The sequence below is a fragment of the Ranitomeya variabilis genome, chromosome 5 (genome assembly GCF_051348905.1).
Source record: "Ranitomeya variabilis isolate aRanVar5 chromosome 5, aRanVar5.hap1, whole genome shotgun sequence".
Lineage (NCBI taxonomy): Eukaryota > Metazoa > Chordata > Amphibia > Anura > Dendrobatidae > Ranitomeya > Ranitomeya variabilis.
Genome location: NC_135236.1, coordinates 590,587,327 through 590,604,177, shown reverse-complemented (window position 1 = coordinate 590,604,177; position 16,851 = coordinate 590,587,327). Strand labels below are relative to the sequence as shown.

The 16,851-nt window shown below is 43.3% G+C and overlaps 1 protein-coding gene across 1 annotated transcript in view; it reads left to right on the top strand.

Moving 5' to 3' along the window:
• DOCK2 (dedicator of cytokinesis 2) overlaps positions 1 to 16,851 on the top strand; it is a 1,347,187-nt gene that overhangs the window by 724,249 nt on the left and 606,087 nt on the right. Inside the window, exons 26-28 of the mRNA XM_077266018.1 lie at positions 3,577 to 3,725; positions 15,062 to 15,157; positions 16,002 to 16,100. Coding sequence (XP_077122133.1) covers positions 3,577 to 3,725; positions 15,062 to 15,157; positions 16,002 to 16,100 — 344 coding nt within the window. The remainder of the gene's footprint in view (positions 1 to 3,576; positions 3,726 to 15,061; positions 15,158 to 16,001; positions 16,101 to 16,851) is intronic.

Sequence of the window (16,851 nt, the reverse complement as noted above, 5' to 3'; positions counted from 1 at the left end):
CAGTTTACTTTTCTTTTTTGGGGCTATTTTTAGTAAGTACTAACCAGTATATACCAGGAATTCCCTATAAGACCTATCAATAGCTTTACACATGCGCACAATTTTCCCTACTTTTGACAACTTCATTCATGTTCTACAACTGACTGTTTACTTGCTCCCTTATCTATCTATATAATCGTCTAAGGGTCACCTCCGTCTGTCTGTCTGTCTGTAACCGAAATACTGCGTCGTTGACTGGTCGCGGCCAGCAGGCCGTGACCAATCAGCGACGGGCACAGTCTGGCCGTGAATTCGCCCCTTCCTACTCTGTCAGTGCCCCCCTCCAGTACTCACAAAGGGTTAATGGCTGCGTCACACCGCGTTATGCCACGATGTAACGCAGTCCATTAACGCTGCTATTAACCCTGTATGACCAACTTTTTACTATTGATGCTGCCTATGCAGCATTAATAATAAAAAGATCTAGTGTTAAAAATAATAAAAAAATAAAAAATCATTATATACTCACCTTCCGGCGCCTTTCCCGCTCCTCGCGACACTCCGGCCCATGCATTGCGGTCTCATGAGATGATGACATAGCGGCCTCGCGAGACCGCTACGTCATCATCTCGCGAGACCGCAATACATTCTTGGGACCGGAGCATCGTGAGGAGCATCGCTAAAAGCCTCGCCTGGATCCGGGGGCCGCTGGAAGGTGAGTATATAACTATTTTTTATTTTAATTATTTTTTTTTAACAGGGATATGGTGCCCACATTGCTATATACTACGTGGGCTGTGTTACATACTACGTGAGCTGTGTTTTATACTGCATGGCCTGTGTTACATACTGTGTGGGCTGTGCTATATACTACGTGGCTGGGCAATATACTATGTGCTTCTTCGATTGGTCGCGGCCGACCTGGTGCGACCTGTCAGCGACAGGCGCAGTCCGGCTGTGAATTAGCACGGGATTTAAACACCGCTTCAGTGATTGGTCGTGCCCAGCTAGTCATGACCAATCATCTATATTGGCACAGGATTTAAACACAGCTTCGCTAATTGGTCGTGGCTGGATGGGCACGACCAAACAGCAATATTGGTGCACAATTTGTCCACGTTTACTGGAAAGTTCTGTCAGTCACAGTGCCATGTAGTTCAGTCATGTTCACTGAACACGTTCTGTCAGTCACAGCTTTTGTCATGACAATAAACAAGTCACAAGGTCAAACTCTACACCGTGTTGGCATATATCTACCGGAGCCCATTTTTGGTCATGGACAACTCTGCGTTGTATTTTCATGAGTTAAAATGAGATCCAATGTCAAGGTGCAAGTTCTTCATACCCCTGTACAAGGAAAGTTGCTTATAGATAGTCAAAAGTATTCACAAGAATGTGTTTTACATATGGTGTACAAAAATATTTTGGGTTGATATTGTTAACAAATATATTGTAGTTTCGATGTTCTTCTTTAATCCGATGATTTATTTAAATACAGTTAGATATTCATGTAATGGTTAATATAAATTTGATGATCTGTTTAATAATTTTGTTCAGTTGTATTAAGTTCTATGAGCAATAAAGTTTAATGATAATGTATATATTTTACCTGGAAAATCCTGTGCATTCATTGCATTATTCTTAAATCTTCATAAATAAACTACATACATATTCTAAAATACCCAATGCTTTAGAATCAGGCCACCATCTAATAGATCATAACTAGAGATGGGCGAACCCGAATAGTAAAATTTGGCTTCCTTACCGAGCACCTACTGTTGGGGCATGGACACAGAACATGGACTTCACCAGCCATAGTCATTAACATTAACAGAAATAAATACTTGCAATAGATCACTTTATTTGTAATCACTCTATATAATATGAGTTTCACTTTTTGTTTTGAAGAACTGAAATAAATTAACCTTTTCATTATATTCTAATTGGGTATTATAGTCCCTATTAATTGTCTTCGCTATACCATATCACATAACTACTGTAAGGATTTAAGGAAACCTCACATGGTGAACCCTAAGGTAATTTTATTCTTCTGTAACTGGTGTAACCTTCTGCAAAGTGAGAAATGATGGCTGGGTATATTTTGGTCAATTTGTGTGAATCGAATTACAGCTTTTAGGAATTCAGGGATCTGCAAATTTCATAAAATTTAGCTTGAATTCAATTTACATCTTATTGAGTCAATCATCTCTAATGGTCACTGCAACAGTAAGTGGTGTCATTTGGTTGACATGAGTTGACAGTTGATTACATGGTGGCATGTTGCATCTGCTACATGAGTGACATATTATACCCATGAGGTTAGGCTTAAAATGTTAAAACTTGGTAACATATTATGACTAGTGTTGAGCGATACCGTCCGATACTTGAAAGTATCGGTATCGGAAAGTATCAGCCGATACCGGCAAAGTATCGGATCTAATCCGATACCGATACCCGATACCAATACAAGTCAATGGGACTCAAGTATCGGACGGTATCCCTGATGGTTCCCAGGGTCTGAAGGAGAGGAAACTCTCCTTCAGGCCCTGGGAACCATATTAATGTGTAAAATAAAGAATTAAAATAAAAAATATTGCTATACTCACCTCTCCGACGCAGCCTGGACCTCACCGAGGGAACCGGCAGCGTTCTTTGCTTAAAATGCGCACTTTTCCTTCCTTCCGTGACGTCACGGCTTCTGATTGGTCGCGTGCCGCCCATGTGGCCGCGACGCGACCAATCACAGCAAGCCGTGACGTAATTTTCAGGTCCTTCTAGGCATTCAGTATTTTAAAATTGCGTTCCAGCTTTGTGATTGGCCGCGTCGCGGTCACATGGGCGACGCGACCAATCACAAGCTGTGACGTCACGGGAGGCAGGAGACGCGCGCATTTTAAAATGCGCACGTGTCCAGCCTCCCGTGACGTCACGGCTTGTGATTGGTCGCGTCGCCCATGTGGCCGCGACGCAACCAATCACAGCAAGCCGTGACGTAATTTCAGGTCCTTCAGGATTTTAAAATTATGTTCTGGCTTGTGATTGGTCGCGTCGCGGTCACATGGGCGACGCGACCAATCACAAGCCGTGACGTCACGGGAGGCAGGAGACGCGCGCATTTTAAAATGCGCGCGTCTCCTGCCTCCCGTGACGTCACGGCTTGTGATTGGTCGCGTCGCCCATGTGACCGCGACGCGACCAATCACAAAGCCGGAACGTAATTTTAAAATACTGAATGCCTAGAAGGACCTGAAAATTATGTCACGGCTTGCTGTGATTGGTCGCGTCGCGGCCACATGGGCGGCACGCGACCAATCAGAAGCCGTGATTTTAAGCAAAGAACGCTGCCGGTTCCCTCGGTGAGGTCCAGGCTGCGTCGGAGAGGTGAGTATAGCAATATTTTTTATTTTAATTCTTTCTTTTATACATTAATGTTGTTTCGATACCGATACCCGATACCACAAAAGTATTGGATCTCGGTATCGGAATTCCGATACAGCAAATATCGGCCGATACCCGATACTTGCGGTATCGGAATGCTCAACACTAATTATGACTCTAACCACTGTATGTAAGTATCACATTTTTTTTTCCTTTCAGAATGCCGTGATATTTTGTTGCCTATGATGACCAAAGAATTAAAAGAATGGATAGAACAAGGAGGACTTGAGGTGTCCCAATCAAGAGATAAGAAGCACTGTGTGTTTTTGCTCAACAGCATTTTGGAGGTGCTCAGCAGTCAAGATGTGGTAAGAACAATAATCATTACCGTTATGTACTTAGCTAAAAGTATTCAATGTTCTAGTCAAAAACAAGAAAGTAGAAAACTAGTTATTTTTTCAATATTTATTGCAGACTCCCTTCAAAAAAGCCCTCCCATCAATTTTTTTTCTCTTAATATATTGCAATCATCACATTATAAAGCACTGTGTACTTACAAGTAGTGTAATGCTGTGCAACTAGTTTTGCTTTAAACGGGTACTATATGGTCACCATCCTGTTTTCCTATTGTCCACTAATGGCATCAGCCATCAGCACAAAGACATGACACCAGTAATATAGCACATGATTGTTTAACAGTGATGAGCATGTAACCACTGAATCCAAAGATTTGGAGCCAGCCTGAGCATCAGTGCTGGATTTCTGACCAATTGTAGAGGTGCTTTTAATGTTTCTTTTCTCACATTTGCATTTTTTAAAGTTTGGTATCTGATATATCTATTAATACACATCAATATTTCATGTGACCACTTCTTGCATTAAAAACTGGCCATGTTCTCTACACTTTAAAAACGAATATGGAATTCAGTCAACAGGGGAGTTCAGATATCAAGAAGAACTTGTAACAGTTCATCTACGGACTTTAGCTGTGACAGACTTGATAATTTTGAGATTTGTCACCAGCCTATGTAGGAACGTTAACAGAACAAACGTACATAGACTGTAACCAGGCAGCAACAGGTAATGTTAAAGAAAAAAAAATGAAAAAAAAATTGTGTGGGCTCCTGTTGTGAATTTGCTTTTTGCTCCCTCTAGTGGTTACTAGTTTTTTGACTCTGGTTTTTCTGTCATTCCTTTTATCCGCACCTGGGTCGTTAGTTAGGGGTGTTGCTATATAAGCTCCCTGGACCTTCAGTTCAATGCCTGGCAACGTAGTTATCAGAGCTAGTCTGCTGTGCTCTTGTCTACTGATCCTGGTTCCAGTTATATCAGCTAAGTCTGCCTTTTGCTTTTTGCTATTTGTTTTGGTTTTGTATTTTTGTCCAGCTTGTTCCTAATCTATATCCTGACCTTTGCTAGAAGCTCTAGGGGGCTGGTATTCTCCCCCCGGACCGTTAGACGGTTCGGGGGTTCTTGAATTTCCAGTGTGGATTTTGATAGGGTTTTTGTTGACCATATAAGTTACCTTTCTTTATTCTGCTATCAGTAAGCGGGCCTCTCTGTGCTAAACCTGGTTCATTTCTGTGTTTGTCATTTCCTCTTACCTCACCGTCATTATTTGTGGGGGGCTTCTATCCAGCTTTGGGGTCCCCTTCTCTGGAGGCAAGAAAGGTCTTTGTTTTCCTCTACTAGGGGTAGCTAGATTCTCCGGCTGGCGCGTGTCATCTAGAATCAACGTAGGAATGATCCCCGGCTACTTCTAGTGTTTGCGTTAGGAGTAGATATATGGTCAACCCAGTTACCACTGCCCTATGAGCTGGATTTTTGTATTCTGCAGACTTCCACGTTCCTCTGAGACCCTCGCCATTGGGGTCATAACAGGCTCCCATGTAATTTTAATAACCAGCAGAGGGTAAGCTGATGGCTGAGGGCTGATGATAATAATCTGGGAAGGAGGCAATAACCATAAAGCTTCCAAGGCTATTAATATCAGCTCACAGCTGTTTGCTTAGCCTTTACTGGCTAGTTCACAGGGGGACCCCAGAAAAAAGTTGACATAGGGTCTCCCACTAAAATCTAACCAGCAAAAGCTAGGCAGACAGCTGCGGCTGATATTAATAGCCTAGGAAGGGGCCATGGATATTGGCCCCTCTCAGACTAAAAACATCAGTTTTCAGCCACCCAGAAAAGATGCTTCTATAAGATGCACCAAATCTGTTGCTTAGCCTCGCCCTTTCCACGTGCCCAGTAGGGGTGGCAAGTGGGGTTCATATTTGTGGGGTTGATGTCACCTTTGTATTGTCAGGTGACATCAAGCCCACAGGTTAGTAATGGAGAGGCATCTATAAGGCACCTATCTATTACTAACACCATACTAACACACACAGAATTAAGTCCTTTATTTGAAATAATGACAGACTCTTTTAATAATCTTAATTAAACCATACTTACCGAACTCCTAATCCACCAAAGCCAAAGTCTTCTGCAACAAAAATAAAATAATAAACCACAATATTCCTCACCTGTCTGCAGAGGAGATAATCCATAATGTCCCATGACACTCCTGATCACTTTGAGCAGTCACATAAGTTATGTGCCTGCGCTCAAAGACAGCCGGGAATACACTGATAGGTAATCACTCCCGCAGTGTAATTACTGAGCTGCCGTGAGAGTTCACCGGAATTTATCAGCTGATCAGCTCTGGTGCTCTCACTTATGTCACCACTGCTGCATGGGAAAGTTCTCACTCAGCGGTGCTGTAAATGAGAGCACTGGAGCTGATGAACTCTCGGTGATACACTGTGGGAGTGATTACCATCTCCGGTGGCTGGGAAGAGCAGTCACATCTCCTTACATGATTTTTTTACATGTGAGATCATTGTGGGACACTTGGGATTACGTGGACTAGGGTGGACAGGTGAGTATATGATGGTTTATTATCTTACCTTAATTCTAGAAGACGAGGATTGGGCATTAAGGTTGAGTATAATGTTTTTGCATTTGAATATGTATGTCATTTTACTTTTTTTTATAACTGTGAGCACAGGCACCGGCAGATGAGACTGTCTCACACGGGCAGCACCTGCTGTCACTTTTATCAGTGACAGCAGACGTAGCTCGATGGGAGCAGTAGTCTCATCGGCCCATGCCTGCAGGTCGCAGTCACAGTTACGGGGTCACGTTGACATCTGCCAGCATAATCCAGCAGTGCTATGTCCAACAGTATGGGTGGTAGCATTACGTCGAGTGACAGTCGCTGCTGTGGGTTTACATGACATCTGCCAGCATGATCCTGCAGCGCTCTGACCGACGATCTTACTGTTGGTTGTGTTACTGCCGATAAGAACTACTGCCCCCTTGTTTCCCACACTGTCACACAGATGACAGCATGGGAAATACCATAGGAAGGCGGTAAACACAAAACAAAAATGTGTTGCAACACTGCAGAGAGAATCCCCACCACCTCCGTACTGTGTAGACAGGGATCATCGCAATCAGGCAGTGATAAAATTGATATGCCTTACAGATTGCAGTCATACAGCTGAAGTGTTGTGGACAGCTCTCCAGGCTAAGTTTTATCAATGGATGTATCCGCTGAACCTGCATCCATGAAAGGCCTTGTCCGATAAAGGTGCAAACCTAGAGGCGGATCTACGGCGAGGCAAGCTCACACACGTGCCTTGCATGACTCATGTCCTCAACCTGGTCATACAGCATTTTCTATGCCACAATCCTGGCCTGGGTGAGCTTCTACAGAAAGCATGAAAGCTGTGTGTTAATTTTTGCCCTTTGCACCCCTCAAGTCATTGACTTGCATGGATACAGAGGTCTTTGTCCATTCCAGTTAACAGATTGATATGCGATTCCGACACGGTGGAATTCCACTCTGCACATATTGCAGCAACTGTGGCAGCAGTAGTGAGCCCTGACACAGTATCTCAAGTCTTATAGCCTGGGACAACACAGTACGGACGTGGCGCATATCACTTTTACAGAGTGGGCATAGATTAAGGACCCTTCTGTTCAGTTTCAGAATGGCTACTAAGATGGTTAGAATTGATAATGCTGTTATCAGCATCACGATCCAGTCATTTATATGCTGGAGCAGACTTTGAATAGCCTGCAGGAGGAGATGGTGGTCCCAGAAGAAAAGAAGGAATCAGAGGGGGTTGCGGAAGGGATAACATTGTCTCTAAGATTCAGACTGTCATCACACAGGCAGTTGCCAAGGGATAGTGGATTACTGCGATTGAGGGGGGCTAGTGATAACAGACAAACTATTAGTGCAGCAAGAAGACACTCATATGTCGGGCTCTACCATGACGTCAAAGCACATGCTGTGTTGATGTCTGGGTAACACTGATGCTTGTTTCCTCCATCCCCTCCCGCCAACCACGAGCAACATAGAGGGGAGGTTTATCCTCTTCACCTGACAGTTGCTTGCCTATGACTTCTTCCTACTCCATTTGTTCCACGGATCTAGCACCTTCACTATCTGCAACATGATCCCCGTATAATTATTATTACAAAAAGTGACGACTGCTGGGATGTCATCTGCTAGATCCACATTATAAAACCAAATTTTGCCAGATTGTTCCCGCTCTGGAAAGGGACCTGTGAATGCTGGAAACATGCTTTTACACAACTTTAAGGCCGGTTTCACACGTCAGTGATTCCGGTACGTGAGGTGACAGTTTCCTCACGTACCGGAGACACTGACACACGTAGACCCATAAAAATCAATGCATCTGTGCAGATGTCATTGATTTTTTGCGGACCGTGTCTCCGTGTGCCAAACACGGAGACATGTCAGTGTTCGTGGGAGCGCACGTTTTACACGGACCCAATAGAGTCAATGGGTCCGCGTAAAACACGGACCTCACACGGACATTCTCCATCTGGGGTCCGTGTGCGTGCAGGAGACAGCGCTACAGTAAGCGCTGTCCCCCCCACATGGTGCTGAAGCCGGTATTCATATCTTCCCTGTAGCAGCGTTTGCTATAGAGAAAATATGAAGAATAGTGTTAAAAATAAAGATCCATGTGTCCGCCGCCCCCCCACCCCCTGTGCGCCCCCCCGCTGGTCAGAAAATACTTACCCGCTCCCTCGCTCCTTCCTGGTCTGGCCGCGCCTCCTACTGTATGCGGTCACGTGGGGCCGATCATTTACAATCATGAATAGTCGGCTCCGCCCCTATGGGAGGTGGAGCCACATATTCATGACTGTAAATGATCGGGCCCACGTGACCGCATGCAGGAGAAGCCGCAGCCAGACCAGGAAGCAGCGAGGGAGCGGGTAAGTATTTTCTGACCAGCGGGGGGGCGCACAGGGGGTGGGGGGGCGGCGGACACATGGATCTTTATTTTAAACACTATTCTTCATATTTTCTCTACAGCAAACGTTGCTGCAGGGATGATATGAATCGCAGCTTCAGCACCATGCAGAGTGGGTACCACACGCTCCGTGTGGTACCCACTCGCCATACGGGCGGCACACGTGTGCCGCACGTATGGCCTCTGTGAGTTCCCAGGCACACGGACACGGATAACTCCGGTACCGATTTATTCCGGTACCGGAATTATCTGGACGTGTGGGACAGCCCTAAGAGAGCTTTTCCCCAAAGACAGCAGTGAAGCACACAGTTGGCAACGCAGCTCTAGACTTCCAACCTCCGGCACATCAACTCATTAACACCAAAACATTAGCAGCAGCAGCAGTAGTGTAACTGGAAGAAGCAATTTCTGTGAGTCCTTTGACACTTTTTTTTAGACTAGCTCGTGCACCAGCACAAGAGTCCAAGTCTTCACATGGTGAACGAATGGAGAGGATTGTGCAGGAGTATCTAGAAATTAATATCAATACCATCAGGGAGAGTTTGGACCCTTTCACATATTGGTCTTCCAAAATGGATGAGTGACCTGAGCTCGCCTCACATGCCTTGGAGGTTTTATCATGCCCAGCAGTCAGTGCTCTCTCAGAACATGTCTTCAGTGTTGCTAGTGGTATCCTGAGCAAAGTCAGCTGTCCCTTTATAAAGTGTAGACTGCCTAAGTTTCATCAAGATGAACAAGTCATGGATATCCAAGGACTTTGGCACAATAATATTACATTTTTTAGTATGCTTCATTAATATCACGTAACTGCAATCTGTGATATCTTCAGTGTGGCTTCTGTGCCTACTGTTGCTGCTGCTGCAGATTTTAACCCAAATTTGTGAAAATGTGAACAGTCATGGTCGGTCTACATCTGCTGGGTTGGCTGTAGTGGAAGACGTGTTCTTCCCAATTATTTTATTTCTACGCTGATGTCAGACCTTCATTTATTTAACTGTGAACACTTCTGGTTGGGTGTCCATCTTCTGGATTGGGCATAGTGGAAGACTTGCCGGTCCCTATTAAACTATTTATACTGTGGTAACATTGATGCCACTTTGGTGATGTCTGCCAATAATTTTTTGAAATGTGAACTCTCCTGATTAGGTGCCTATCTGCTGGATTGGGTGTAGTGGATAACCTGTCGGTCCATATTATACTATCTATAATTCTGTGGTGAAATTGATGCCACTTTGGTAGTGTGTGCCAATAATTTTTGGAAATGTGAACACTCCTGATTGGGTGTCTATCTGCTGGATTGGGCGTGGTGGAAGACCTGTTGGTCCCTATTATACTATGACTACTGTGTGTCATGGTTCCCAATGGCAAGGGAACGTCAGAGAACATAAATAACAGAACAGCTCTTGGGTGATGGAATCTCGAGCTGACCGTGAGCTAAACCTACCACACAACTAACAGTGGCCGGGTGGCGTACCTACGTTTTATCCCTAGACGCCTAGCGCCAGCCGGAGGACTAACTAACCCTAATAGAGGAAAAGACAGACCTGGCTTACCTCTAGGGAAATTCCCCCAAAAAGGAGACAGAAGCCCCCCACATATATTGACGGTGAGTTCAGAGGAAAAGACATACGCAGTATGACGGTAGGTTCAGCAAAGCGAGGTCCGCTTACTAGATAGCAAGAAGATACAATAGGGAACTTCACGGTCAGCTGAAAACCCTATTAAAATACCATCCCGAAATTCCTTTAAGACTCATGTGTCAACTCATGACACCGGAGTGGCAATTTCGGCCCACAAGAGCTTCCAGCTACAGAAAAATAACATAACTGTGAACTGGAACAAAAATGCAAAACAAACTTAGGACTAAGAGTCCAACTTAGCTGATAGTAGTCTAGAAGCAGGAACATGCAACAGAAAGGCTCTGGTTACATTGATGGCCGGCACTAGAATAACTGAGCAGCAAGGCTAAATAGGATACACCCATATCCTGATGGAAACAGGTGAACAGAGAAAGTGAAGCACACAAGTCCAGTACCACCAGTGACCACCGGGGGAGCCCAAAAACCAAATTCACAACAACTGTGCCACTTTGGTGGTGTCTGCCAATAATTTTTTGAAATGTGAACTCTCCTGGTTGGTGTGATGCAGTGACCCCTGTTACAGGTAGGGGGCACTGCATGGTCTCCTCAGAATATGTACTTAGGCGTATTGAGGCCATGGGCAATGCATGGCAGTCGCAAGCATAACTGTGATGTTGAGACAACGTCCGGCGCTATTGTAAATGGCCGGTATGTGTCACAGAGGAGATAACCTGAACTGTAAGCTGGAAGTATTGTTGTGCTGGGACTTGTAGTTCCATAAGTATTTGCTTAGTTTTAAAGAGAGGTTTGCAGGGTTAGTTGGAGAGCTGGGCGGGTCTGACTAACCACACACACCTCCCATCTATGGGGGTGGTTACAGCTTCATAATGTGACCAGGGTGAGGGTCACATGTTTCTGAGTGTATGGACCTGAATGGTTCTTGGCTGTTAGGTCCTGTGAGAGGAAAGGCCTGGGTGTTGTGAGGTCCAGAGTGTGGACCAGATCCCTGTAGAGCATGAGGTGAGGCCTTGGATCTGCAGAGCCGGTGATAGCTACTGTGTTGGGGAAGCTACCGTACTTCAGTGGGTCTGGAACCGACTGGTGTATGCCTGTCAAACAAGTTGGTGATCCCCGTTAGGCAGCTTCTCCAGTGGATATAATGAACTGTTAGGCTTGTGGTCTCCCACGGAAACTGCCAGAGAAGTCTGGCATGTTTAGAGACTCCATATTAAAGCCGAGAACTAAGACGCATTATGAACTGTGCGGTCACCCATGGTAACTGGACCGACTGAGGTCCAGCATGTTTAGTGACCGCAACTTAATGTCATGTCCTTTGATGCCACTTTGGTGGTGTCTGCTAATAATTTTTTGAAATGTGAACTCTCCTGATTGGGTGCTTATCTGCTGGATTGGGTGTAGTGGAAAACCTGTCAGTTCATATTATACTATTTATACTGTGGTGAAATTGATGCCACTTTGGTGGTGTGTGACAACAATTTTTGGAAATGTGAACACTCCTGGTTGGGCCTCGTTTATGCATGTTGCCTGTAGCAGTAGGCCTTCGAGACCATCAGACCTCCACTTCCTTGAATTCAACTACACGTGTTACTATCCTTTAGATTTTTCTGCCAATAGTAGTCTACGAAATTTCTATGATATTGGTGCAACCTGATTGTGGCTGAGCATGAAAGCAGGTTGAGCTGATGCATGTGGTATCAAGGCTCCCAGCACAGGAGGCCTACACCAATCCCTCACCCATCTTGTCTTACTGTGACGTTCAATTGAAAGATATAAATGTTATCCCACACCCCGATACCTCATGGCTGGGCTGATTGCTGCAGTGCCATGCTACAGTTTATACTGTGGGTGAATTGAGCACTTTTCTTGGTGTCTGTCCCTCATTTGACATTTTGGCAGCTTTTGGGGCTGTTATAAGGTATTGTGCATGTGTTTGTTTTTGTCTCCCATTGCCTTGAATGGCGTTCGGTGAATATCCGATGAATATATTGGCGAATATTGCAGATTCGGCAATCGTAATCCAAACTGAACATTAAAATGTTCTCTCATCTCTAATAAAGAGCTTAATATTTTACTCCTATGTGTGCCTGCACAGTGTAGCATACAGGCAAGTCACCTTGATTTGCTCTTGCCAATTTAACATTTCTTATTGCACTGTGGAGAAGCACCTGATTAACTGAGACATGAAACAGGTAGCCGTCACAGATTACAGGTTTCTCCCTTGTGACAGGAACAGCCATTGAATACTTTTCTAAATCGCACAATAAATCCTGATCAGTATGCAGCGTATAACTACTGTGACTTGTTAAAGAGCACAAAAAAAAATGCCCCACACCATAAACACGGAGGACTGTGAAAATCAGGAAAACCTACACAAAAGTCCTCCAAAAAATGTCATAAAAATATACATTTTATTGAACCATGTTTAAAACATAATTATAAAGGTATGACAACATACAGAAAAGGATGAAAAAACAAGCAAACATTGAGCAGAGGTATGAATTAGGTCCAACAATAATAACTGTATAAATAGCACCAATGGTGTCCCACCGTAAATAAATCAAAAAAAGTACAGTGCTTAAAGTGAATCAAATGCAAAAGTGCATATACATGTGGCCCAAAAACATCCTGCTGGACTGGGTACAATTATTTCAGTAATATGATGCAATGCATAATGAGCAAAGTTACTCTGAAGCCTTATAAAGGAGAAATATTTCTCTGCACATAATAGTCAGACATAGAGATAAAAATGAGAAAAGTTCACAATAAATACTGGCTAGAAAGTACACATAGTTACTAGTGATGAGCGAATATACTTGTTACTAGTGTTGAGTAGTGTTGAGCATTCCGATACCGCAAGTATCGGGTATCGGCCGATATTTGCTGTATCGGAATTCCGATACCGAGATCCGATACTTTTGTGGTATCGGGAATCGGTATCGGGATCGATATTAATGTGTAAAATAAAGAATAAAAATAAAAAATATTGATATACTCACCCTCTGACGCGCCCTGGTTGTAACCGCCAGCCTCCGTTCATAAGAATGAGCGCTTGAAAGACCTTAGATGACGTCAAGGCTTGTGATTGGTGGCGTTGCGGTCACGTGACCGCTCCACGACCAATCACAGGCCGCGACGTCATCTAAGGACTTTCAAGCGCTCATTCTTATGAACGGAGGCTGGCGGTTACAACCAGGGCGCGTCAAAGGGTGAGTATATCAATATTTTTTATTTTTATTCTTTATTTTACACATTAATATGGATCCCAGGGCCTGAAGGGGAGTTTCCTCTCCTTCAGACCCTGGGAACCATCAGGATACCTTCCGATACTTGGTGTCCCATTGACTTGTATTGGTATCGGGTATCGGTATCGGCGATATCCGATACTTTTCGGGTATCGGACGATACTATCCGATACCGATACTTTCAAGTATCGGACGGTATCGCTCAACACTAGTGTTGACTGTTGAGTGATACCGTCCGATATTTGAAAGTATCGGTATCGGATTGCATCGGTCGATATCCAAAAAATATCGGATATCGCCGATACCGATACCCGATACCAATACAAGTCAATGGGACACAAATATCGGAAGTGATCCTGGATGGTTCCCAGGATCTGAAGGAGAGGAAACTCTCCTTCAGGCCCTGGGATCCATATTCATGTAAAAAATAAAGAATAAAAATAAAAAATATAGATATACTCACCCTCGGACGAGCCCTGGCTGTCACCGCTGCAAGCGTCTGCCTCCGTTCCTAAGAATGCAGAGTGAAGGACCTTCGATGACGTCGCGGCTTGTGATTGGTCGCGTGACCGCTCATGTGACCGCTCATGCGACCAATCAGAAGCCGCGACGTCATCGCAGGTCCTACACTCACTGCATTCTTAGGAACGGAGGCTGCCAGTTGCACCGCTGAGGTCCAGGGTCTGTCGGAGGGGTGAGTATATCCATATTTTTTATTTTTATTCTTTATTTTTTACATGAATATGGATCCCAGGGCCTGAAGGAGAGTCTCCTCTCCTCCAGACCCTGGGAACCATACGCACCGCACACGCCTGGGAACTTATAGGAACTTCCGATTCCGATTTCCGATATCACAAAAATATCGGAACTCGGTATCGGAATTATCGGCCGATACCCGATATTTGCAGTATCGGAATGCTCAACACTGCTCGTTACTCAAGATTTCTCGAGCACGCTAGGGTGTCCTCCAAGTATTTTTTAGTGCTCAGAGATTTAGTTTTCATCGCCGCAGCTGGATGATTTACAACTACTTGCCAGCATAAGTACATGTGGGGGTTGCCTGGTTGCTAGGGAATCCCCACATGTAATCAAGCTGGCTAAGAGATGTAAATCATTCAGCTGAGGTGATGAAAACTAAATCTCAGAGTATTTTTTTTGCTCGGAGGTCACCCGAGCGTGCTTGGGGAATCTCAAGTAACGAGTATATTTGCTCATCACTAATAGTTAGTGCCACAACGTACCATGTGAATTTAAACATGGTTCAATAAAATTTATATTTTTATGACATTTTTTGGAGGACTTCTTTTGTTATAGAGCAGCTGAATTAATTGAAAGTGTTTTTTTTTTCTTGAATAAATTGTACCTCTGTAAATGAGGTTCTAAATAGCACCCTAGACAAGTGCCTACTTTTGCATACCACATTCCAGCCCTGGATAGGCTGTCTATCCCTGATTTCATGCATAAATACCCAGAAATGTTTAAAATATTTTGCCAATATTTAATTAAAAATATAATTGTAATTTTCCAGGATTCGGTCTACTATCACATCCAAGAAATTACTGAACAACTTTTGCGACCAGTAAACAGGACAGTCATAATGATGGGTCGAGACCAAGAATTAACTGTGAGTATTTCTTTACTTTGTATGCTTATTGCTCTTTAGAGAGGAAGGGGACTTGAACTCTAGTGCCAGCTATTGGAAGTAGAAATGCTTAAAGTTAATATTGACCCTTTAACAAGCCTTGCAATATTTTTTAGTATAAATGACAAATCAGAATCTCAAATTGCAGACAGTGTTTCTGGTTGTCGCCCCTCATCAGTGCAAAGTGTGATGTCTGATTTGGCTAGGTGAGAGGCTTAAGACTGGGATGTAAGGGGTAACATTTCTTCTTGTTGAGAATGACATGCCACAGTCAGTCATCATATGCAGACATGACACTCTCTACAAGGGGAAACGTTTCTCCTTATGTCCCTTTAGTGACTTCAAAACAGTAGTTCATTGATGAATCTTTTAATGTATATTTTCATTTTAATACTCTTTTGTTATCATGGCCTGACAACTTGGCTGACATATCTAAGTAAATTATATTTAGGAATATCCAATTTTGTCAATCGGAATGTATATATGGCATTCATAAGCGGATATATATCCAATGTGCACATGAAAATGCAGTGTGAATTCACCTTTTGGCTATATTCATACCATACTTAACTTTCAGTTCTTCTTTGTTGCATTTAAAAATGACTGTAGTTTGGAGCCTAATCTTGCTTTAAAAATACTGTAACCCTGTAAGATATAGATCTCCACAGCTAGCATGAATGAAGTCTTAAACTGAGATACTTTCATTTTACTGTTGAATACTCTCTTCACTTTTTACCATGTATTATTGGCTGTGTTTTATAACTTGTTTTCTAAAATTTCAATAAACGGTATGCTAAATCCCTTTTTGCATTTGTAATACTTTCAGAGTCACTTTGTTGCATGCATGACTGCAATTCTTCAGCAAATGGATGACCAGCATTATAATCACTATGTAGGAACTTTTAATTCAAATACGGACTTGGTGGTAAGTAGTACAGGACATTCTTTGTTATTGTTATGCTCAAACTGGACAACTAAAGAGTAGTAGTTTTATTTACTAGTAAATTAATTTATTAAGTTAGGCAAATAGAAAATACACAATTTTCAGTAATCAAACAAGATATAAACCAATCTATCAATTATTGAATTGCACAGAAGTGTTACTGGAAATCGATTCACTAATCTCTGCACATTACCCCTCACAAATACAGCTTGCCTGATGGAATCCTCAGCTCTTCTTTTGATTAGCTGGTCTAACGTAACATCATTGATGCCCATATGACATTAGGCTAGCTAATCAAAAGAAGAGCTGAGATGCCATCAGGTAAGAGGCAGTTTCAGGTCTGCCGTTCAGCTGCCGTTTATCACTGAGAACAGGTCCTGAGAATCAATTTGCACCATTTCTACTAGATAACTACTTAAAAAATACTAAACATCCTAGTGATCAATCTGAAAAAGACCAGGTTAATCCACAGTGAAAGGACAAAAAAGAAGGAAAGAGGGAGGAGAAGGAAGTAGTGATGAGCGGACCTTTGGAAATTCGAATTTGCTGACTTTGACAAATTCCCCCTAAGTAATTAATAGGTGAATAAATTTGTGCAGATCGCATAATTAAAACACCTCTAACTGCCTGGAGAATGTGTTAAGCGCTGTGAGTTCCCCTTTGAGTCAATTGAACATGTTTTCAACTATAATGCAAACACAGCCTTTATAATAACCAATTGACTTTACATTTC